Genomic DNA, 24,997 nt, shown 5'->3' on the forward strand with positions numbered 1-24,997 from the left:
GGGGATCTCCGGGCTCTCGGATACATTGGTGATTTTGGGCCCTCAGGTACATTGGTGTTCTCTGGACTCTCAGATACATTGGGGATCTCTGGGATCTCGGCTACATTGGGGATCTCTGGACTCTCGGGTACGTTGGGGATCTCTGAAATCTCAGGTACATGGGGGATCTCTGCACTCTCGGGTACATTAGGGATCTCCAGACTCTCAGGTACATTGGTAATCTCTGCACTCACGGGTACATAGAGGATCTCTGGACATTCATGTACATTAAGGATCTCTGGAATCTCAGGCACATTGGGGATCTCTGGACTCTCAGGAACATTGGTGATCTCTGGGCTCTCTGATACATTGGGAATCTCTGGGATCTCAGATACATTGGGGATCACTGAGCTCTCGGGTACACTGGGGTTCTCGGGACTCTCAGATACATTGGGGAACTCTGGACTCTCAGGGACACTGGGGATCTCTGGATTCTTGGATACATTGGGGATCTGCGAACTCTCGGGTAGACTGGGTCTCTCTGGATTCTAGGATACATTGGGGATCTCTGGACTCCCAGGTACATTGGGGATCTTCGGACCCTTGGGTACATTGGGGATCTACGAGCTCTCAGGTACCCTGCTGATCTCTGGATTCTCTGATACATTGGGGATCTCTGGACTCTCAGCTACATTGGTGATCTCTGAACTCTCAGGAACATGGGGGATCTCTGGACTATCGGGTACATTGGGGTTCTCCGGACTCTCAGGTACATTGGGTATCTCTGCACTCGCGGGTACATAGAGGATCTCTGGACATTCGTGCACATTGGGCATCTCCAGACTCTCGGGCACATTGGGGATCTCCGGACTCTCAGGAACGTTGATGATCTCTGGGCTCCCTGAGACATTGGGGATCTCTGGGATCTCAGACACATTGGGGATCACTGAGCTCTCGGGTACACTGGGGATCTCAGGACTCTCGGATACATTGGGGATCGATGGACTCTCAGGTACACTGGGGATCTCTGGATTCTTGGATACATGGGGGATCTGCGAACTCTCAGGTAGACTGGGTATCTCTGGATTCTAGGATACATTGGGGATCTCTGGACTCCCAGGTACATTGGGGATCTTCGGTCTCTCGGGTACTTTGGGGTTCTACGGGCTCTCAGGTACTCTGCGGATCTATGGATTCTCGGATACACTAGGGATCTCTGGACTCCCAGGTACATTGGGGATCTCCGTAATCAGAGGCATTAGGGATTTCTGGGCACTTGGGTTCATTGGGGATTTCTGGGCTCTCGGGTACATTGGGGATCTCTGGATTCTTAGATACATGGGGATCTCTGGGTTCCCAGGTACATTGGGGATCTTCGGGCTCTCGGGTACAATGGGGATCCCTGGGCTCTCGTGTCCATTACGGATCGTCAGGCTCTTGGGTACATTGGGGATCTCCGGGCTCTCGGGTACATTGGGGATCGCGGGGTTCACGGTACAATTGGGGATGCCTGGGCTCTCGGGTACATTGGGGATTTCGGGCCCTCAGGTACATTGGTGATCAGTGGACTGTCGGATACATTAGGGATCTCTGGGCTCTCAGATACTTTGGGGATCTCTGGACTCTCGGGTATATTGGGGATCTCTGAACGCTCAGGATCATTGGGGATCTCTAGGCCCTCAGATGCATTGGTGCTCTCTGTACTCTCAGGTACATTGGGGATCTCTGGGCTCTCAGGGACATTGGGGATATCTGGGCTCTCACATACTTTGGGGATCTCCTGACTCTCAGGTACATTGGGGATCACTGGACTCTCGTGTACATTGGGGATCTCTGAACTCTCAGGAACATTGGCGAACTCAGGACTCCCAGGCACATAGGGGATCTCTGGACTCTCGTGTAAATTGGGGATCTCTGAACTCTCAGGAATTTGGGGGATCTCCGGGTGCACAGATCCTTTGGGGATTTCTGTACTCTCGGTTACATTGGGGATCTCTGGGCTCTCAGATACTTTGGGGATCTCTGGACTCTCGGGTACACTGGGGATCTCTGGATTCTTGGAAACATTGGGGTTCTCTGGGATCTCGGGTACATTGGGGATCTCTGAACTCTCAGGATCATTGGGGAACTCTGGACTCCCGGGTACATTGGGGATCTCTGGATTCTCAGGTACATTGTGGATCTCTGGGCTCTCAGATACTTTGGGGATTTCTGGACTCCCGGGTACACTGAGGATCTCTGGATTCTTGGATATATTGGGGATCTGCGGACTCTCAGGTACAATTGGGGATCCTTGGGCTCTCGGGTACATTGGTGATTTCGGGCCCTCAGGTACATTGGTGATCTCTGGACTCTCAGATACATTGGGGATCTCTGGGATCTCGGCCACATTGGGGATCTCTGGACTCACGGGTACATTGGGGATCTCTGAACACTTAGTAACATTGGGGATCTCTGGACACTCAGATACATTGGTGATCTCTGGACTCTCAGGTACATTGGTGATCTCTGAACTCTCAGGAACATTGGGGAACTCTGGACTCCGGGCTACATTGGGGATCTCTGGACTCTCGTGTACGTTGGGGATCTCTGGGCTCTCAGATACTTTGGGCATTTCTGGACTCTCCGGTACACTGAGGATCTCTGGATTCTTGGCTATATTGGGGATCTGCGGACTCTCGGGTAGACTGGGGATCTCTGGATTCTAGGATGCATTGGATATCTCTGGATTCCCAGGTACATTGGGGATCTTCTGACTCTTGGGTACATTGGGGATCTACGGGCTCTCGGGTGCTCTGCGGATCTCTGGATTCTTGGATACATTGGGGATCTCTGGACTCTCGGGTATATTGGGGATCTCTGTACTCAGATGCAGTGGGGATTTTTGGGCACTTGAGTACATTGGGGATTTCTGGGCTCTCGGGTACATTGGGGATATCTGGATTCTTAGGTGCACGGGGATCTCCGGGCTATTGGGGACATTGGGGATCTTTGGGCTCTCGGGTACATTGGGGATCTCCGGGCTCTCTGGTACATTGGGGATCTCTGGGCTCTCGGATACTTTGGGGAACTCTGGACCCTCAGGTACATTGCGGATCTCCTGGCGCTCAGATACTTTGGGGATCTCTGGAATCTCGGGTACATTGGCGATCTCTGAACTCTCAGGAACATTCAGGATCTATGGGCTCTCAGATACCTTGGGGATCTCTGGACTCTCGGGTACACTGGGGATCCCTGGATTCTCGGATACATTGGGGATCCCCGGGTTCTCGGGTACATTGGGGATCTTTGGGCTCTCGGTTACATTGGGGATCTCTGTGCTCTTGGGTACATGGGGGATCTTTGGGCTCTCGGGTACATTGGGGATCTCCGGGCTCTCGGATACATTGGTGATTTTGGGCCCTCAGGTACATTGGTGTTCTCTGGACTCTCAGATACATTGGGGATCTCTGGGATCTCGGCTACATTGGGGATCTCTGGACTCTCGGGTACGTTGGGGATCTCTGAAATCTCAGGTACATGGGGGATCTCTGCACTCTCGGGTACATTAGGGATCTCCAGACTCTCAGGTACATTGGTAATCTCTGCACTCACGGGTACATAGAGGATCTCTGGACATTCATGTACATTAAGGATCTCTGGAATCTCAGGCACATTGGGGATCTCTGGACTCTCAGGAACATTGGTGATCTCTGGGCTCTCTGATACATTGGGAATCTCTGGGATCTCAGATACATTGGGGATCACTGAGCTCTCGGGTACACTGGGGTTCTCGGGACTCTCAGATACATTGGGGAACTCTGGACTCTCAGGGACACTGGGGATCTCTGGATTCTTGGATACATTGGGGATCTGCGAACTCTCGGGTAGACTGGGTCTCTCTGGATTCTAGGATACATTGGGGATCTCTGGACTCCCAGGTACATTGGGGATCTTCGGACCCTTGGGTACATTGGGGATCTACGAGCTCTCAGGTACCCTGCTGATCTCTGGATTCTCTGATACATTGGGGATCTCTGGACTCTCGGAAACATTGGGGATCTCTGGGCTCTCACGGACATTGGGGATATCAGGGCTCTCACATACTTTGGGGATCTCCTGTCTCTCGGGTACTTTGGGGATTTCTGGGCTCTCAGGGACATTGAGGATTTCTGAACTATCAGGAACACTGGGGAACTCTGGACTCCGGGGTACATTGGGGATCTCTGGACTCTCGGGTACATTGGGGATCTGTGGGCTATCAGATACTTTGGGAATCTCTTGACTCTCGGGTACATGGGGTATCTCTGAACATTCGGGTACATTGGGGTTCTCTGGACACTTTGGCACACTGGGGAACTCTGGACTCTCATGTACAATGGGAATCTTTGCATTCTTGGATACATTGGAGATCTGCGGACTCTCGGGTAGGCTGGGGATCTCTGGATTCTAGGATACATTGGGGCTCTCTTGACTCCCAGGTACATTGGGGATCTTTGGACTCTCGGGTGCATTGGGGATCTGCGGGCTCTCAGGTACTCTGCAGATCTCAGGATTCTCGGATACATTGGGGATCTCCGGGCTCTTGTGTACATTGGGGATTTTCGGGCTCTCAGGTACATTGGGGATCCCTGGGCTCTCGGGTACATGGGGAAGCACGGGTCACTCGGGTACATTGCGGATATTTGGGCTCTCGGGTACATTGGGGATCTCTGGGCTCTCGGCTACATTGGGGATCTCTGCAACCTCGGGTACGTTGGGGACCTCTGGACCCTCGGGTACATTGGGGATCTCTGAACTCTCAGGAACATTGTGGATCTCTGGGCTCTCAGATACTTTGGCGATCTCCGGACTCTCGGGTACATTGGGGATCTCTGAACTCTCAGGAACATGGGGGATCTTTGGGCTCTCGGGTACACTGGTGATCTCTGAACTCTCAGGAACATGGAGCATCTCTGGACTCTCAGATACATTGGGGATCTGTGGGCTCTTGGGTACATTGGGGAGCTCGGGGCACATGGGTACATGGAGGATATCTGGGCTCTTGGGTACATTGGGGATCTCTGGGCTCTCGGCTACATTGGGGATCTCTGGAACCTTGGGTACATTGGGGAACTCTGGACCCCCGGGTACATTGGTGATCTCTGAACTCTCAGGTTCATTGGGGATCTCTGGGCTCTCGGGTACATGGAGGATCTCTGGACTTTCGGGAATATTGGGGACCTCCGGACTCTCGGTAACATTGGGGATCTCCGGACTCTCAGGAACATTGTTGATCTCTGGTCTCTCTGAGACATTTGGGATCTTTGGGCTCTCAGATACATTGGGGATCAGTGGGCTTTCGGGTACACTGGGGATATCAGGACTCTCGGATACATTGGGGATCTCTGGGCTCTCAGAAACTTTGGCCATCTCCGGACTCTCGGGTACATTGGGGATCTCTGAACTCTCAGGAACGTTGGGGATCTCTGGGCTCTCGGGTACACTGGGGATCTCTGAACTCTCAGTAACATGAGGGATCTCTGGACTCTCAGTTACATTGGGAATCACTGGGCTCTTGGGTACATTGGGGATATTCGGGCTCTCAGGTACATTGGGGAGCTCAGGGCACTCGGGTACATTGAGGAAATCCGGGCTCTCGAGTACATTGGGGATCGCTGGGCTCTCGGCTAAATTGGGGATCCCTGGAACCTCGGGTACATTGAGGACCTCTAGAACCCTGGGTACATTGGTGATCTCTGAACTCTCAGGAACATTGGGGATCTCTCGGCTCCCATGTACTTTGGGGTTCTCTGGACTATCGCTTACATTGGGGATCTCTGCACTCTCAGGAACATAGGGGATCTCTGGGCTCTTGCGTAGAATGGGGATCTCTGGGCACTCAGATACTTTGGGGATCTCTGGACTCACGGGTACACTGGGGATCTCTGAACTCTCAGGAACATGGGGTATCTCTGGACTCTCGGATACATTGGGGATCTCCAGTCTCTTAGGTGCATTGGGGATCTTTGGGCTCTCGGGAAAATTGGGAAGCTCAGGGCACTCGGGTACATTGCGGAAATCTGGGCTCTCGGGTACATTGGGGATCTCTGGGCTCTCGGCTAAAGTGGGGATCTCTGGAACCTCGGGTACATTGGGGACCTCTGGACCCCTGGGTACATTCGTGATCTCTGAACTCTCAGGAACATTGGAGATCTCTGGGCTCTCAGATACTTTGGGGATCTCAAAACTCTAGGGTACATTGGGGATCTCCGGGATCTCAGATAAGTTGGGATCTCTGGACCATCGGGTACATTGTGGATCTCTGAACTCTCAGGAACATTGGGGATCTCTGTGCTCTCAGATACTTTGGGGATGTCTGGACTCCCGGGTACATTGGGGATCTCTGTGCTCTCAGATACCTTGGGGATCTCTGGACTCTCGTGTACATTGAGGATCTCTGAACTCTCAGGAACATGGGAGATCTCTGGACTCTCGGGTACATTGGGGATTTCCGGACTCTCAGGTACATTGGGAATCTTTGGACTCTCGGGTACATGGAGGATCTCTGGACATTCGGGTACATTGGGAATCTCCGGACTCTCGGACACATTGGGGATCTCTGGACTCTCAGGAACATTGGTGATCTCTGAGCTCTCTGAGACATTGGGGATCTCAGGGCTCTCAGATACATTGGAGATCACTGGGCTCTCAGGAACATTGGGGATCTTGGGAATCTCGGATACATTGGGGATATCTGGACTCTCAGGTACACTGGGGATCCCTGGATTCTTGGATACATTGGGGATCTGCGGACTCTTGGGTAGACTGGGGAGCACTGGATTGTAGGATACATTGTGGATCTCTGGACTGTCGGGAACATTGGTGATCTTCAGACTCCCGGGTGCATTGGGGATCTGCGGGCTCTCAGGTACTCTGCAGATCTCAGGATTCTCAGATACATTGGGATCTCCGGGCTCTTGTGTACATTGGGGATATTCGGACTCTTGGGTAGACTGGGGAGCACTGGATTCTAGGATACATTGGGGATCTCTGGACTGTCGGGAACATTGGTTATCTTCAGACTCCCGCGTGCATTTGGGATCTGCGGGCTCTCAGGTACTCTGCAGATCTCAGGATTCTCGGATACATTGGGGATCTTCGGGCTCTCAGGTACATTGGGGATCCCTGGGCTCTCGGGTACATGGGGAAGCACGGGTCACTCGGGTACATTGCGGATATCCGGGCTCTCGGGTACATTGGGGATCTCTGGGCTCTCGGCTACATTGGGGATCTCTGCAACCTTGGGTACATTGGGGATCTCTGGACCCTCGGGTACATTGGGGATCTCTGAACTCTCAGGAACATTGTGGATCTCTGGTCTCTCAGATACTTTGGCGATCTCCGGACTCTCAGGAACATTGGGGATCCTTGGGCTCTCGGGTACACTGTTGATCTCTGAACTCTCAGGAAAATGGAGCATCTCTGGACTCTCAGATACATTGGGGATCTGTGGGCTCTTGGGTACATTGGGGATCTTCGGCTCTCAGGTACATTGGGGATCCCTGGGCTCTCGGGTACATTGGGGAGCTCGGGGCACTTGGGTACATTCCGGATATCTGGGCTCTTGGGTACATTGGGGATCTCTGGGCTCTCGGCTACATTGGGGATCTCTGGAACCTTGGGTACATTGGGGAACTCTGGACCCCCGGGTACATTGGTGATCTCTGAACTCTCAGGTTCATTGGGGATCTCTGGACTCTTGGGTACATGGAGGATCTCTGGACTTTCGGGTATATTGGGGACCTCCGGACTCTCGGTCACATTGGGGATCTCCGGACTCTCAGGAACATTGTTGATCTCTGGGCTCTCTGTGACATTTGGGATCTCTGGGCTCTCAGATACATTGGGGATCAGAGGGCTTTCGGGTACACTGGAGGTATCAGGACTCTCGGATACATTGGGGATCTCTGGACTCTCAGCTTCCCTTGGGATCTCTGGATTCTTGGATACATTGGGGATCTGCGAAATCTCGGGAAGACTGGGTATCTCTGGATTCTAGGATACATTGGGGATCTCTGGACTCCCAGGTACATTGGGGATCTTCAGACTCTCGGGTACATTGGGGATCTACGTGCTCTTGGGCACATTGGGGATCTCCGTACTCAGATGCATTGGGGATTTCTGGGCACTCCGGTACATTGGGGATTTCTGGGCTCTCGGGTACATTGGCGACCTCTGGATTCTTAGATACATGGGGATCTCTGGGCTATTGGGGACATTGGGGATCTTCGTGCTCTTGGGTACATTGGGGATCTCCAGGCTCTCGGGTACATTGGGGATCTCTGGAACCTCGGGTACATTGGTTATCTCTGGACCCTCGGGTACATTGGGAATCTCTGAACTCTCAGGAACATGGGGTATCTCTGGACTCTCGGATACATTGGGGATCTTCGGGCTCTTGGGTACATTGTGGATCTCTGGGCTCTCAGGTACATTGGGGATCCCTGGGCTCTCGGGTTCATTGGGGAGCTTGGGGCACTCGGGTACATTGCGGATATCTGGGCTCTGGGTACATTGGGAATCTCTGGGCTCTCGGCTACATTTGGGATCTCTGGAAGCCCGGTACACTGGTGATCTCTGAACTCTAAGGATCATTGGGGATCTCAGGGCTCTCAGATACCTTGGTGTTCTCTGGACTCTCGGATACATTGGGGATCTCTGGACTCTCGGGTAAGTTGGGGATCTCTGAACTCTCAGGAATATTGGGGATCTCTGGGCTCTCAGATACTTTGTGGATCTCTGGACTCTCAGCTACATTGGTGATCTCTGAACTCTCAGGAACATGGGGGATCTCTGGACTATCGGGTACATTGGGGTTCTCCGGACTCTCAGGTACATTGGGTATCTCTGCACTCGCGGGTACATAGAGGATCTCTGGACATTCGTGCACATTGGGCATCTCCAGACTCTCGGGCACATTGGGGATCTCCGGACTCTCAGGAACGTTGATGATCTCTGGGCTCCCTGAGACATTGGGGATCTCTGGGATCTCAGACACATTGGGGATCACTGAGCTCTCGGGTACACTGGGGATCTCAGGACTCTCGGATACATTGGGGATCGATGGACTCTCAGGTACACTGGGGATCTCTGGATTCTTGGATACATGGGGGATCTGCGAACTCTCAGGTAGACTGGGTATCTCTGGATTCTAGGATACATTGGGGATCTCTGGACTCCCAGGTACATTGGGGATCTTCGGTCTCTCGGGTACTTTGGGGTTCTACGGGCTCTCAGGTACTCTGCGGATCTATGGATTCTCGGATACACTAGGGATCTCTGGACTCCCAGGTACATTGGGGATCTCCGTAATCAGAGGCATTAGGGATTTCTGGGCACTTGGGTTCATTGGGGATTTCTGGGCTCTCGGGTACATTGGGGATCTCTGGATTCTTAGATACATGGGGATCTCTGGGTTCCCAGGTACATTGGGGATCTTCGGGCTCTCGGGTACAATGGGGATCCCTGGGCTCTCGTGTCCATTGCGGATCGTCAGGCTCTTGGGTACATTGGGGATCTCCGGGCTCTCGGGTACATTGGGGATCGCGGGGTTCACGGTACAATTGGGGATGCCTGGGCTCTCGGGTACATTGGGGATTTCGGGCCCTCAGGTACATTGGTGATCAGTGGACTGTCGGATACATTAGGGATCTCTGGGCTCTCAGATACTTTGGGGATCTCTGGACTCTCGGGTATATTGGGGATCTCTGAACGCTCAGGATCATTGGGGATCTCTAGGCCCTCAGATGCATTGGTGCTCTCTGTACTCTCAGGTACATTGGGGATCTCTGGGCTCTCAGGGACATTGGGGATATCTGGGCTCTCACATACTTTGGGGATCTCCTGACTCTCAGGTACATTGGGGATCACTGGACTCTCGTGTACATTGGGGATCTCTGAACTCTCAGGAACATTGGCGAACTCAGGACTCCCAGGCACATAGGGGATCTCTGGACTCTCGTGTAAATTGGGGATCTCTGAACTCTCAGGAATTTGGGGGATCTCCGGGTGCACAGATCCTTTGGGGATTTCTGTACTCTCGGTTACATTGGGGATCTCTGGGCTCTCAGATACTTTGGGGATCTCTGGACTCTCGGGTACACTGGGGATCTCTGGATTCTTGGAAACATTGGGGTTCTCTGGGATCTCGGGTACATTGGGGATCTCTGAACTCTCAGGATCATTGGGGAACTCTGGACTCCCGGGTACATTGGGGATCTCTGGATTCTCAGGTACATTGTGGATCTCTGGGCTCTCAGATACTTTGGGGATTTCTGGACTCCCGGGTACACTGAGGATCTCTGGATTCTTGGATATATTGGGGATCTGCGGACTCTCAGGTAGACTGGGGATCTCTGGATTCTAGGATGCATTGGGGATCTCGGGACTCCCAGGTACATTGGGGATCTTCTGACTCTCGGGTACATTGGGGATCTACGGGCTCTCGGGTGCTCTGCGGATCTCTGGATTCTTGGATACATTGGGGATCTCTGGACTCTCGGGTATATTGGGGATCTCTGTACTCAGATGCAGTGGGGATTTTTGGGCACTTGAGTACATTGGGGATTTCTGGGCTCTCGGGTACATTGGGGATATCTGGATTCTTAGGTGCACGGGGATCTCCGGGCTATTGGGGACATTGGGGATCTTTGGGCTCTCGGGTACATTGGGGATCTCCGGGCTCTCTGGTACATTGGGGATCTCTGGGCTCTCGGATACTTTGGGGAACTCTGGACCCTCGGGTACATTGCGGATCTCCTGGCGCTCAGATACTTTGGGGATCTCTGGAATCTCGGGTACATTGGCGATCTCTGAACTCTCAGGAACATTCGGGATCTATGGGCTCTCAGATACTTTGGGGATCTCTGGACTCTCGGGTACACTGGGGATCCCTGGATTCTCTGATACATTGGGGATCCCCGGGTTCTCGGGTACATTGGGGATCTTTGGGCTCTCGGTTACATTGGGGATCTCTGTGCTCTTGGGTACATGGGGGATCTTTGGGCTCTCGGGTACATTGGGGATCTCTGGGCTCTCGGATACATTGGTGATTTTGGGCCCTCAGGTACATTGGTGTTCTCTGGACTCTCAGATACATTGGGGATCTCTGGGATCTCGGCTACATTGGGGATCTCTGGACTCTCGGGTACGTTGGGGATCTCTGAAATCTCAGGTACATGGGGGATCTCTGCACTCTCGGGTACATTAGGGATCTCCAGACTCTCAGGTACATTGGTAATCTCTGCACTCACGGGTACATAGAGGATCTCTGGACATTCATGTACATTAAGGATCTCTGGAATCTCAGGCACATTGGGGATCTCTGGACTCTCAGGAACATTGGTGATCTCTGGGCTCTCTGATACATTGGGAATCTCTGGGATCTCAGATACATTGGGGATCACTGAGCTCTCGGGTACACTGGGGTTCTCGGGACTCTCGGATACATTGGGGAACTCTGGACTCTCAGGGACACTGGGGATCTCTGGATTCTTGGATACATTGGGGATCTGCGAACTCTCGGGTAGACTGGGTCTCTCTGGATTCTAGGATACATTGGGGATCTCTGGACTCCCAGGTACATTGGGGATCTTCGGACCCTTGGGTACATTGGGGATCTACGAGCTCTCAGGTACCCTGCTGATCTCTGGATTCTCTGATACATTGGGGATCTCTGGACTCTCGGAAACATTGGGGATCTCTGGGCTCTCACGGACATTGGGGATATCAGGGCTCTCACATACTTTGGGGATCTCCTGTCTCTCGGGTACTTTGGGGATTTCTGGGCTCTAAGGGACATTGAGGATTTCTGAACTATCAGGAACACTGGGGAACTCTGGACTCCGGGGTACATTGGGGATCTCTGGACTCTCGGGTACATTGGGGATCTGTGGGCTATCAGATACTTTGGGAATCTCTTGACTCTCGGGTACATGGGGTATCTCTGAACATTCGGGTACATTGGGGTTCTCTGGACACTTTGGCACACTGGGGAACTCTGGACTCTCATGTACACTGGGAATCTTTGCATTCTTGGATACACTGGAGATCTGCAGACTCTCGGGTAGGCTGGGGATCTCTGGATTCTAGGATACATTGGGGCTCTCTTGACTCCCAGGTACATTGGGGATCTTTGGACTCTCGGGTACACTGGGGATCTAGAGGCTCTCGGGTACTCTGCGGATCTCTGGATTCTCGGACACATTGGGGATCTCTGGACTCTTGGGTACATTGGGGATCTGTGAACTCTCAGGAACATTGGGAATCTCGGGGCTCTCAGATACTTTGGGGATTTCTGGACTCTCGGGTACATTGGGGATCTCTGGGTTCTCAGATACTTTGGGGATCTCTGGACTCTCATGTACAATAGGGATCTCTGGATTCACGGATACATTGGGTATCTCTGGGTTCTCGGATATATTGGGGATCTTCGGGCTCTCGGGTACATTGGGGATCCCTGGGCTCTCGGGTACATTGCGGATCTTCAGGCTCTCAGATTCATTGGGGATCTCCAGGCTCGCAGGTACATTGGGGATGTCTGGGCTCTCGGGTACATTGCGGATCTCTGGGCTCTCAGATACTTTGGGATTTCTGAACGCTCAGGAACATTGGGGATCTCTGGGTGCTCAGATACTTTGGGGATTTCTGTAGTCTCGGTTACATTGGGGATCTTTGGGCTCTCTGATACTTTGGGGATCTCTGGACTCTCGGGTACACTGGGGATCTCTGGATACTTGGATACATTGGGGTTCTCTGGGATCTCGGGTACATTGGGGATCTTTGGGTTCTCAGGTACATTGTGGATCTCTGGGCTCTCGGGTACATTGGGGATCTCCAGGCTCTCTGGTACATTGGGGATCTATGGGCTGTCGGGTACATTGGGGATACCAGAGCTCTCGGTACAATTGGGGATCCTTGGGCTCTCGGGTACATTGGTGATTTCGGGCCCTCAGGTACATTGGTGATCTCTGGACTCTCAGATACATTGGGGATCTCTGGGATCTCGGCCACATTGGGGATCTCTGGACTCACGGGTACATTGGGGATCTCTGAACACTTAGGAACATTGGGGATCTCTGGACACTCAGATACATTGGTGATCTCTGGACTCTCAGGTACATTGGTGATCTCTGAACTCTCAGGAACATTGGGGAACTCTGGACTCCGGGCTACATTGGGGATCTCTGGACTCTCGTGTACATTGGGGATCTCTGGGCTCTCAGATACTTTGGGCATTTCTGGACTCTCGGGTACACTGAGGATCTCTGGATTCTTGGCTATATTGGGGATCTGCGGACTCTCGGGTAGACTGGGGATCTCTGGATTCTAGGATGCATTGGATATCTCTGGATTCCCAGGTACATTGGGGATCTTCTGACTCTTGGGTACATTGGGGATCTACGGGCTCTCGGGTGCTCTGCGGATCTCTGGATTCTTGGATACATTGGGGATCTCTGGACTCTCGGGTATATTGGGGATCTCTGTACTCAGATGCAGTGGGGATTTTTGGGCACTTGAGTACATTGGGGATTTCTGGGCTCTCGGGTACATTGGGGATATCTGGATTCTTAGGTGCACGGGGATCTCCGGGCTATTGGGGACATTGGGGATCTTTGGGCTCTCGGGTACATTGGGGATCTCCGGGCTCTCTGGTACATTGGGGATCTCTGGGCTCTCGGATACTTTGGGGAACTCTGGACCCTCGGGTACATTGCGGATCTCCTGGCGCTCAGATACTTTGGGGATCTCTGGAATCTCGGGTACATTGGCGATCTCTGAACTCTCAGGAACATTGAGGATCTATGGGCTCTCAGATACCTTGGGGGTCTCTGGACTCTCGGGTACACTGGGGATCCCTGGATTCTCGGATACATTGGGGATCCCCGGGTTCTCGGGTACATTGGGGATCTTTGGGCTCTCGGTTACATTGGGGATCTCTGTGCTCTTGGGTACATGGGGGATCTTTGGGCTCTCGGGTACATTGGGGATCTCCGGGCTCTCGGATACATTGGTGATTTTGGGCCCTCAGGTACATTGGTGTTCTCTGGACTCTCAGATACATTGGGGATCTCTGGGATCTCGGCTACATTGGGGATCTCTGGACTCTCGGGTACGTTGGGGATCTCTGAAATCTCAGGTACATGGGGGATCTCTGCACTCTCGGGTACATTAGGGATCTCCAGACTCTCAGGTACATTGGTAATCTCTGCACTCACGGGTACATAGAGGATCTCTGGACATTCATGTACATTAAGGATCTCTGGAATCTCAGGCACATTGGGGATCTCTGGACTCTCAGGAACATTGGTGATCTCTGGGCTCTCTGATACATTGGGAATCTCTGGGATCTCAGATACATTGGGGATCACTGAGCTCTCGGGTACACTGGGGTTCTCGGGACTCTCGGATACATTGGGGAACTCTGGACTCTCAGGGACACTGGGGATCTCTGGATTCTTGGATACATTGGGGATCTGCGAACTCTCGGGTAGACTGGGTCTCTCTGGATTCTAGGATACATTGGGGATCTCTGGACTCCCAGGTACATTGGGGATCTTCGGACCCTTGGGTACATTGGGGATCTACGAGCTCTCAGGTACCCTGCTGATCTCTGGATTCTCTGATACATTGGGGATCTCTGGACTCTCGGAAACATTGGGGATCTCTGGGCTCTCACGGACATTGGGGATATCAGGGCTCTCACATACTTTGGGGATCTCCTGTCTCTCGGGTACTTTGGGGATTTCTGGGCTCTCAGGGACATTGAGGATTTCTGAACTATCAGGAACACTGGGGAACTCTGGACTCCGGGGTACATTGGGGATCTCTGGACTCTCGGGTACATTGGGGATCTGTGGGCTATCAGATACTTTGGGAATCTCTTGACTCTCGGGTACATGGGGTATCTCTGAACATTCGGGTACGTTGGGGTTCTCTGGACACTTTGGCACACTGGGGAACTCTGGACTCTCATGTACACTGGGAATCTTTGCATTCTTGGATACATTGGAGATCTGCGGACTCTCGGGTAGGCTGGGGATCTCTGGATTCTAGGATACATTGGGGCTCTCTTGACTCCCAGGTACATTGGGGATCTTTGGACTCTCGGGTACACTGGGGATCTAGAGGCTCTCGGGTACTCTGCGGATCTCTGGATTCTCGGACACATTGGGGATCTCTGGACTCTTGGGTACATTGGGGATCTGTGAACTCTCAGGAACATTGGGAATCTCGGGGCTCTCAGATACTTTGGGGATTTCTGGACTCTCGGGTACATTGGGGATCTCTGGGTTCTCAGATACTTTGGGGATCTCTGGACTCTCATGTACAATAGGGATCTCTGGATTCACGGATACATTGGGTATCTCTGGGTTCTCGGATATATTGGGGATCTTCGGGCTCTCGGGTACATTGGGGATCCCTGGGCTCTCGGGTACATTGCGGATCTTCAGGCTCTCAGATTCATTGGGGATCTCCGGGCTCGCAGGTACATTGGGGATGTCTGGGCTCTCGGGTACATTGCGGATCTCTGGGCTCTCAGATACTTTGGGATTTCTGAACGCTCAGGAACATTGGGGATCTCTGGGTGCTCAGATACTTTGGGGATTTCTGTAGTCTCGGTTACATTGGGGATCTCTGGGCTCTCTGATACTTTGGGGATCTCTGGACTCTCGGGTACACTGGGGATCTCTGGATACTTGGATACATTGGGGTTCTCTGGGATCTCGGGTACATTGGGGATCTTTGGGTTCTCAGGTACATTGTGGATCTCTGGGCTCTCGGGTACATTGGGGATCTCCAGGCTCTCTGGTACATTGGGGATCTATGGGCTGTCGGGTACATTGGGGATACCAGAGCTCTCGGTACAATTGGGGATCCTTGGGCTCTCGGGTACATTGGTGATTTCGGGCCCTCAGGTACATTGGTGATCTCTGGACTCTCAGATACATTGGGGATCTCTGGGATCTCGGCCACATTGGGGATCTCTGGACTCACGGGTACATTGGGGATCTCTGAACACTTAGGAACATTGGGGATCTCTGGACACTCAGATACATTGGTGATGTCTGGACTCTCAGGTACATTGGTGATCTCTGAACTCTCAGGAACATTGGGGAACTCTGGACTCCGGGCTACATTGGGGATCTCTGGACTCTCGTGTACATTGGGGATCTCTGGGCTCTCAGATACTTTGGGCATTTCTGGACTCTCGGGTACACTGAGGATCTCTGGATTCTTGGCTATATTGGGGATCTGCGGACTCTCGGGTAGACTGGGGATCTCTGGATTCTAGGATGCATTGGATATCTCTGGATTCCCAGGTACATTGGGGATCTTCTGACTCTTGGGTACATTGGGGATCTACGGGCTCTTGGGTGCTCTGTGGATCTCTGGATTCTCGGATACATTGGGGTTCTCTGGACTCTTGGGTATATTGGGGATCTCTTTACTCAGATGCATTTGGGATTTTTGGGCATGTGAGTACATTGGGGATTTCTGGACTCTCGGGTACATTGGGGATATCTGGATTCTTAGATGCACGGGGATCTCAGGGCTATTGGGGACATTGGAGGTCTTTGGACTCTCGGGTACATTGGGGATCTCCTGGCTCTCTGGTATTCGGCAATCTCTGGACTCTCGGGTCAAAGGGGGTTCTCCGGACATTCGGGTACATTGGGGATCTCTGGACCCTCGGGCACATTGGGGATCTCTGGACTCTCAGGTACAGTGGGGATCTCTGGATTCTAGGATACATTGGGGATCTGTGGACTCTCAGGTAGACTGGGGATCACTGGATTCTAGGATACATTGGGGATCTCTGGACTCCCATTTACATTGGGGATCTTCGGACTCTCGGGTAGATTGGGGATCTACGGGCTCTCAGGTACTCGACGGATCTATGGATTCTCAGATACACTGGGGATCTCTGTTCTCAGATGCATTAGGGATTTCTGGGCACTTGGGTTCATTGGGGATTTCTGGGCTCTCGGGTACATTGGGGATCTCTGGATTCTTAGATACATGGGGATCTCTGGGTTCTCGGGTACATTGGGGATTTTCGGGCTCTCGGGTACAATGGGGATCCCTGGGCTCTCGTGTCCATTGCGGATCTTCGGGCTCTCGGGTACATTGGGGATCTCCGGGCTCGCGGGTACTTTGGGGATTTAGGGCCCTCAGGTACAGTGGTGATCACTGGACTGTCGGATACATTGGGGATCTCTGTGCTCTCAGATATTTTGGGGATCTCTGGACTCTCGGGTATATTGGGGATCTCTGAACGCTCAGGAACATTGGGGATCTTTGGGCTCTCAGATGCATTGGGGATCCCTGTACTCTCAGATACATTGGGGATCATTGGACTCTCGGTTACATTGGGGATCTCCGGGCGCAGATTCATTGGGGATTTCTGGGCTGTCAGGTACAATGGGGATTTCTGGGCTCTCTGGTACAATGGGGATCTCCGGGCTCTCGGGTACATTGGGGATCTCTGGCCTCTAAGATACATTGGGTATCTCTGGACCCTCGGGTCCATTGGGGATCTCTGGACCCTCGGGTACATTGGGGATCTGTGAATTCTCAAGAGCATTGGGGATCTATGGGCCCTCAGATCCTTTGGGGATGTCTGGACTCTCGGGTACATTGGGGATCTCCGGGCACTCAGATACTTTGGGGATCTCTGGACTCTCGGGTACATTGGTGATCTCTGAACTCTCAGGAACTTGGGGATCTCCGGGCACTCAGATACTTTGGGGATTTCTGTACTCTCAGTTACATTGGGGATCTCTGGGCTCTCCGATACTTTGGGGATCTCTGGAATCTCGGGTACACTGGGGATCTCTGGATTCTTGGAAACATTGGGGTTCTCTGGGATCTCGGGTACATTGGGGATCTTTGGGTTCTCAGGTACATTGGGGATCTCTGGGCTCTCGGGTACATTGGGGATCTCCAGGCTCTCGGGTACATTGGGGATCTCTGGGCTGTCGGGTACATTGGGGATACCGGAGCTCTCAGTACAATTGGGGACCCCTGGGCTCTCATCTACATTGGTGATTTTGGGCCCTCAGGTACACTGGTGATCTCTGGACTCTCAGATACATTGGGGATCTCTGGGATCTCGGCCACATTGGGTTCTCTGAACTCTCAGATACATTGGGGATCTCTGGGATCTCGGCCACATTGGGTTCTCTGAACTCTCAGATACATTGGGGATCTCTGGACACTCAGATACATTGGGGATCTCTGGAATCTCAGGTACATTGGGGATCTCTGGACACTCGGATACATTGGGGATCTCTGGACTCTCGGGTATATTGGGGATTTCTGGGCTCTCGGGTACATTGGGGATATCCGGTCTCTTGGGTACATTGGGGATCTTCGGGCTCTCAGGTACATTGGGGATCTCCGTGCTCTCGGGTACAGTGGGGATCTCCGGGCTCTCGGGTACATTGGGGATCTCTGGGCTCTCAGGTACATTGGGTTCTCTGGACTCTCAGGTACACTGATGATCTCAGAACTCTCAGGAACATGGGAGATCTCTGAATTCTCGGATCCATTGGGGATCTCCGGACTCTCAGGTACATTGGGAATCTCTGGAGTCTCGGGTACAAGGGGGATCTCTGGACATTCGGGTGCATTGGGGATCTCCAGACCGTCGGGCACATTGGGGATCTCTGGACTCTCAGGTACAGTGGGGATCTCTGTATTCTTGGATACATTGGGGATCTGTGGACTCTCAGGTAGACTGGGGATCACTGGATTCTAGTATACATTGGGGTACTCTGGACTCCCAGGTACATTGGGGATCTTCGGACTCTCTGGTACATTGGGGATCTCTGGACCCTCGGGTACCTTGGGGATCTTTGAATTCTCAGGAAAATTGGGGATCTCTGGGCCCTCAGATAGTTTTGGGGATCTCTGAACTATCAGGAACACTGGGGATCTCTGGGCTCTCAGATACTTTGGGCATTTCTGGACTCTCGAGATCATTGGGGATCTCTGGGCTCTCAGAAACTTTGGGGATCTCTGGACTCTCGGGTACATTGGGGATCTCTGGGCTCTCGGGTACTTTGGGGATCCCGGGGCTCTCGGTACAATTGGGGATCCCTGGGCTCTCGGGTACATTGGTGATTTCGGGCCCTCAGGTACATTGGTGATCTCTGGACTCTCAGATACATTGGGGATCTCTGGAATCTCAGCTACATTGGGGAGCTCAGGACTCTCAGGAACATTGGCGATCTCTGAACTCTCAGATACATTGGGGATCTCTGGACACTCGGATACATTGGGGATCTCTGGACTCTCGAGTATATTGGGGATTTCAGTGCTCTCGGGTGCTTTGGCGATTTCTGGGCTCTCGGGTGCATTGGGGAACTCCGGTCTCTTGGGTACATTGGGGATCTTCGGGCTCTTGTGTACATTGGGTACCTCCATTCCCTCCGGTCCATTGGGGATCTCCGGGCTCTCGGGTACATTGGGGATCTGTGGGCTCTCAGATACTTTGGGGATCTCTGGACTCTCGTGTACAATGAGGATCGCTGAACTCTCAGGAACTTTGGGGGATCTCTGAACTCTCAGATACATTGGGGATCTCCGGACTCTCAGGTACATTGGGAATCTCTGGACTCTCGGGTACAAGGGGGATCTCTGGACCTTCGGGTACATTGGGTATCTCCGGACTATCGGGCACATTGGGGATCTCTGTAATCTCAGGTACACTGGGGATCTCTGGATTCTTGGATACATTGGGGATCTGTGGACTCTCAGGTAGACTGGGGATCTTCGGACTCTCGGGTACATTGGGGATCTACGGCCTCTCAGGTACTCGGCAGATCTATGGATTCTCGGATACACTGGGGATCTCCATACTCAGATGCATTAGGGATTTCTGGGCACTTGGGTTCATTGGGGATTTCTGGGCTCTCGGGTACATTGGGGATCACTGGATTCTTAGATACATGGGGATCTCTGGGTTTTCGGGTACATTGGGGATCTTCGGGCTCTCGGGTACAATGGGGATCTGTGAACACTCAAGAACATTGGGGATCTCTGGGCCCTCAGATCCTTTGGGGATGTCTGGACTCTCGGGTACATTGGGGATCTCTGAACTCTCAGGAACATTGGGGATCTCCGGGCGCTCAGATACTTTGGGGATTTCTGTACTCTCGGTTACATTGGGGATCTCTGGGCTCTCTGATACTTTGGGGATCTCTGGACTCTCGGGTACACTGGGGATCTCTGGATTCTTGGATACATTGGGGTTCTCTGGGATCTCCGGTACATTGGGGATCTTTGGGTTCCCAGGTACTTTGGGGATCTCTGGGCTCTTGGGTACATTGGGGATCTCCAGGCTCTCGGGTACATTGGGAACTCTGGGCTCTCGGGTACATTGGTGATTTCGGGCCCTCAGCTACATTGGTGATCTCTGGACTCTCAGATACATTGGGGATCTCTGGGATCTCGGCCACATTGGGGATCTCTGGACTCACGGTTACACTGGGGATCTCTGAACACTCAGGAACATTGGGGATCTCTGGACACTCAGATACATTGGTGATCTCTGGACTCTCAGGTACATTGGGATCTCTGAACTCTCAGGAACATTGGGGAACTCTGGTCTCCCGGCTACATTGGGGATCTCTGGACTCTCGGGTACATTGGGGATCTCTGGGCTCTCAGATACATTGGGGATTTCTGGACTCTCGGGTACACTGAGGATCTCTGGATTCTTGGCTATATTGGGGATCTGTGGACTCTCGGGTAGACTGGGGTTCTCTGGATTCAAGGATGCATTGGAGATCTCTGGACCCCCTGGTACATTGGGGATCTTCTGACTCTCGGGTACATTGGGGATCTACGGGCTCTCGGGTGCTCTGCGGATCTCTGGATTCTCGGATACAATGGGGATCTCTGGACTCTCGGGTATATTGGGGATCTCTGTACTCAGATGCATTGGGGATTTTTGGGCACTTGGGTACATTGGGGATTTCTGGGCTCTCGGGTACATTGGGGATATTTGGATTCTTAGATGCACGGGGATCTCAGGGCTATTGGGGACATTGGAGATCATCGGGCTCTCGGGTACATTGGGGATCTCCGGGCTCTCTGGTACTCGGTAATCTCTGGACTCTCGGGTCAAAGGGGGATCTCTGGACATTCGGGTACATTGGGGATCTCTGGACCCTCGGGCACATTGGACATCTCTGGACTCTCAGGTTCAGTGGGGATCTCTGGATTCTTGGATACATTGGGGATCTGTGGACTCTCAGGTAGACTGGGGATCTCTGGATTCTAGGATACATTGGAGATCTCTGGACTCCCAGTTACATTGGGGATCTTCGGACTCTCGGGTAGATTAAGGATCTATGGGCTCTCAGGTACTCGGCAGATCTATGGATTCTCAGATACACTGGGGATCTCCGTAATCAGATGCATTAGGGATTTCTGGGCACTTGGGTTCATTGGGGATTTCTGGGCTCTCGGGTACATTGGGGATCTCTGCATTTTTAGATACATGGGGATCTCTGGGTTCTCGGGTATATTGGGGATTTTCGGGCTCTCGGGTACAATGGGGATCCCTGCCCACTCGTGTCCATTGCGGATCTTCGGGCTCTCGGGTACATTGGGGATCTCCGGGATCTCGGGTAATTTGGGGATGTCTGGGCTCTCGGGTACATTGGGGATTGCGGGGCTCTTGGCACAATTGGTGATCCCTGGGCTCTCGGGTACATTGGGCATTTAGGGCCCTCAGGTACATTTTTGATCACTGGACTGTCGGATACATTGGGGATCTCTGGGCTCTCAGATATTTTGGGGATCTCTGGACTCTCGGGTATATTGGGGATCTCTGAACGCTCAGGAACATTGGGGATCTCTGGGCTCTCAGATGCATTGGGGATCTCTGTACTCTCAGATACATTGGGGATCATTGGACTCTCGGTTACATTGGGGATCTCCGGGCGCAGATTCATTGGGGATTTCTGGGCTGTCAGGTACAATGGGGATTTCTGGGCTCTCTGGTACAATGGGGATCTCCGGGCTCTCGGGTACATTGGGGATCTGTGAATTCTCAAGAGCATTGGGGATCTATGGGCCCTCAGATCCTTTGGGGATGTCTGGACTCTCGGGTACATTGGGGATCTCCGGGCACTCAGATACTTTGGGGATCTCTGGACTCTCGGGTACATTGGTGATCTCTGAACTCTCAGGAACATTGGGGATCTCCGGGCACTCAGATACTTTGGGGATTTCTGTACTCTCAGTTACATTGGGGATCTCTGGGCTCTCCGATACTTTGGGGATCTCTGGAATCTCGGGTACACTGGGGATCTCTGGATTCTTGGAAACATTGGGGTTCTCTGGGATCTCGGGTACATTGGGGATCTTTGGGTTCTCAGGTACATTGGGGATCTCTGGGCTCTCGGGTACATTGGGGATCTCCAGGCTCTCGGGTACATTGGGGATCTCTGGGCTGTCGGGTACATTGGGGATACCGGAGCTCTCAGTACAATTGGGGACCCCTGGGCTCTCATCTACATTGGTGATTTTGGGCCCTCAGGTACACTGGTGATCTCTGGACTCTCAGATACATTGGGGATCTCTGGGATCTCGGCCACATTGGGTTCTCTGAACTCTCAGATACATTGGGGATCTCTGGACACTCAGATACATTGGGGATCTCTGGAATCTCAGGTACATTGGGGATCTCTGGACACTCGGATACATTGGGGATCTCTGGACTCTCGGGTATATTGGGGATTTCTGGGCTCTCGGGTACATTGGGGATATCCGGTCTCTTGGGTACATTGGGGATCTTCGGGCTCTCAGGTACATTGGGGATCTCCGTGCTCTCGGGTACAGTGGGGATCTCCGGGCTCTCGGGTACATTGGGGATCTCTGGGCTCTCAGGTACATTGGGGATCTCTGGACTCTCAGGTACACTGATGATCTCAGAACTCTCAGGAACATGGGGGATCTCTGAATTCTCGGATCCATTGGGGATCTCCGGACTCTCAGGTACATTGGGAATCTCTGGAGTCTCGGGTACAAGGGGGATCTCTGGACATTCGGGTGCATTGGGGATCTGCAGACCGTCGGGCACATTGGGGATCTCTGGACTCTCAGGTACAGTGGGGATCTCTGTATTCTTGGATACATTGGGGATCTGTGGACTCTCAGGTAGACTGGGGATCACTGGATTCTAGTATACATTGGGGTACTCTGGACTCCCAGGTACATTAGGGATCTTCGGACTCTCTGGTACATTGGGGATCTCTGGACCCTCGGGTACCTTGGGGATCTTTGAATTCTCAGGAAAACTGGGGATCTCTGGGCCCTCAGATAGTTTTGGGGATCTCTGAACTATCAGGAACACTGGGGATCTCCGGGCTCTCAGATACTTTGGGCATTTCTGGACTCTCGAGATCATTGGGGATCTCTGGGCTCTCAGAAACCTTGGGGATCTCTGGACTCTCGGGTACATTGGGGATCTCTGGGCTCTCGGGTACTTTGGGGATCCTGGGGCTCTCGGTACAATTGGGGATCCCTGGGCTCTCGGGTACATTGGTGATCTCTGGACTCTCAGATACATTGGGGATCTCTGGAATCTCAGCTACATTGGGGAGCTCAGGACTCTCAGGAACATTGGCGATCTCTGAACTCTCAGATACATTGGGGATCTCTGGACACTCGGATACATTGGGGATCTCTGGACTCTCGAGTATATTGGGGATTTCTGTGCTCTCGGGTGCTTTGGCGATTTCTGGGCTCTCGGGTGCATTGGGGAACTCCGGTCTCTTGGGTACATTGGGGATCTTCGGGCTCTTGTGTACATTGGGTATCTCCATTCCCTCGGGTCCATTGGGGATCTCCGGGCTCTCGGGTACATTGGGGATCTCTGGGCTCTCAGATACTTTGGGGATCTCTGGACTCTCGTGTACAATGAGGATCGCTGAACTCTCAGGAACTTTGGGGGATCTCTGAACTCTCGGATACATTGGGGATCTCCGGACTCTCAGGTACATTGGGAATCTCTGGACTCTCGGGTACAAGGGGGATCTCTGGACCTTCGGGTACATTGGGGATCTCCGGACCATCGGGCACATTGGGGATCTCTGTAATCTCAGGTACAGTGGGGATCTCTGGATTCTTGGATACATTGGGGATCTGTGGACTCTCAGGTAGACTGGGGATCAATGGATTCTAGGATACATTGGGGATCTCGGGACTCCCAGGTACATTGGGGATCTTCGGACTCTCGGGTACATTGGGGATCTACGGCCTCTCAGGTACTCGGCAGATCTATGGATTCTCGGATACACTGGGGATCTCCATACTCAGATGCATTAGGGATTTCTGGGCACTTGGGTTCATTGGGGATTTCTGGGCTCTCGGGTACATTGGGGATCACTGGATTCTTAGATACATGGGGATCTCTGGGTTTTCGGGTACATTGGGGATCTTCGGGCTCTCGGGTACAATGGGGATCTGTGAACACTCAAGAACATTGGGGATCTCTGGGCCCTCAGATCCTTTGGGGATGTCTGGACTCTCGGGTACATTGGGGATCTCTGAACTCTCAGGAACATTGGGGATCTCCGGGCGCTCAGATACTTTGGGGATTTCTGTACTCTCGGTTACATTGGGGATCTCTGGGCTCTCTGATACTTTGGGGATCTCTGGACTCTCGGGTACACTGGGGATCTCTGGATTCTTGGATACATTGGGGTTCTCTGGGATCTCCGGTACATTGGGGATCTTTGGGTTCCCAGGTACTTTGGGGATCTCTGGGCTCTTGGGTACATTGGGGATCTCCAGGCTCTCGGGTACATTGGGAACTCTGGGCTCTCGGGTACATTGGTGATTTCGGGCCCTCAGCTACATTGGTGATCTCTGGACTCTCAGATACATTGGGGATCTCTGGGATCTCGGCCACATTGGGGATCTCTGGACTCACGGTTACACTGGGGATCTCTGAACACTCAGGAACATTGGGGATCTC

The 24,997-nt window shown here is 52.6% G+C and overlaps 1 protein-coding gene across 1 annotated transcript in view; it reads right to left on the reverse strand.

Annotated features, from left to right (window-relative positions):
• Nucleotides 1–21,735, reverse strand: part of LOC121282418 (protein PELPK1-like) — a 55,954-nt gene extending 34,219 nt beyond the window's left edge. Inside the window, exon 1 of the mRNA XM_041196134.1 lies at nucleotides 21,584–21,735. Coding sequence (XP_041052068.1) covers nucleotides 21,584–21,735 — 152 coding nt within the window. The remainder of the gene's footprint in view (nucleotides 1–21,583) is intronic.
• Nucleotides 21,736–24,997: the final 3,262 nt, after the last annotated feature.

Source organism: Carcharodon carcharias, chromosome 9, assembly GCF_017639515.1.
Source record: "Carcharodon carcharias isolate sCarCar2 chromosome 9, sCarCar2.pri, whole genome shotgun sequence".
In the NCBI taxonomy this organism is placed as follows: Eukaryota; Metazoa; Chordata; class Chondrichthyes; order Lamniformes; family Lamnidae; genus Carcharodon; species Carcharodon carcharias.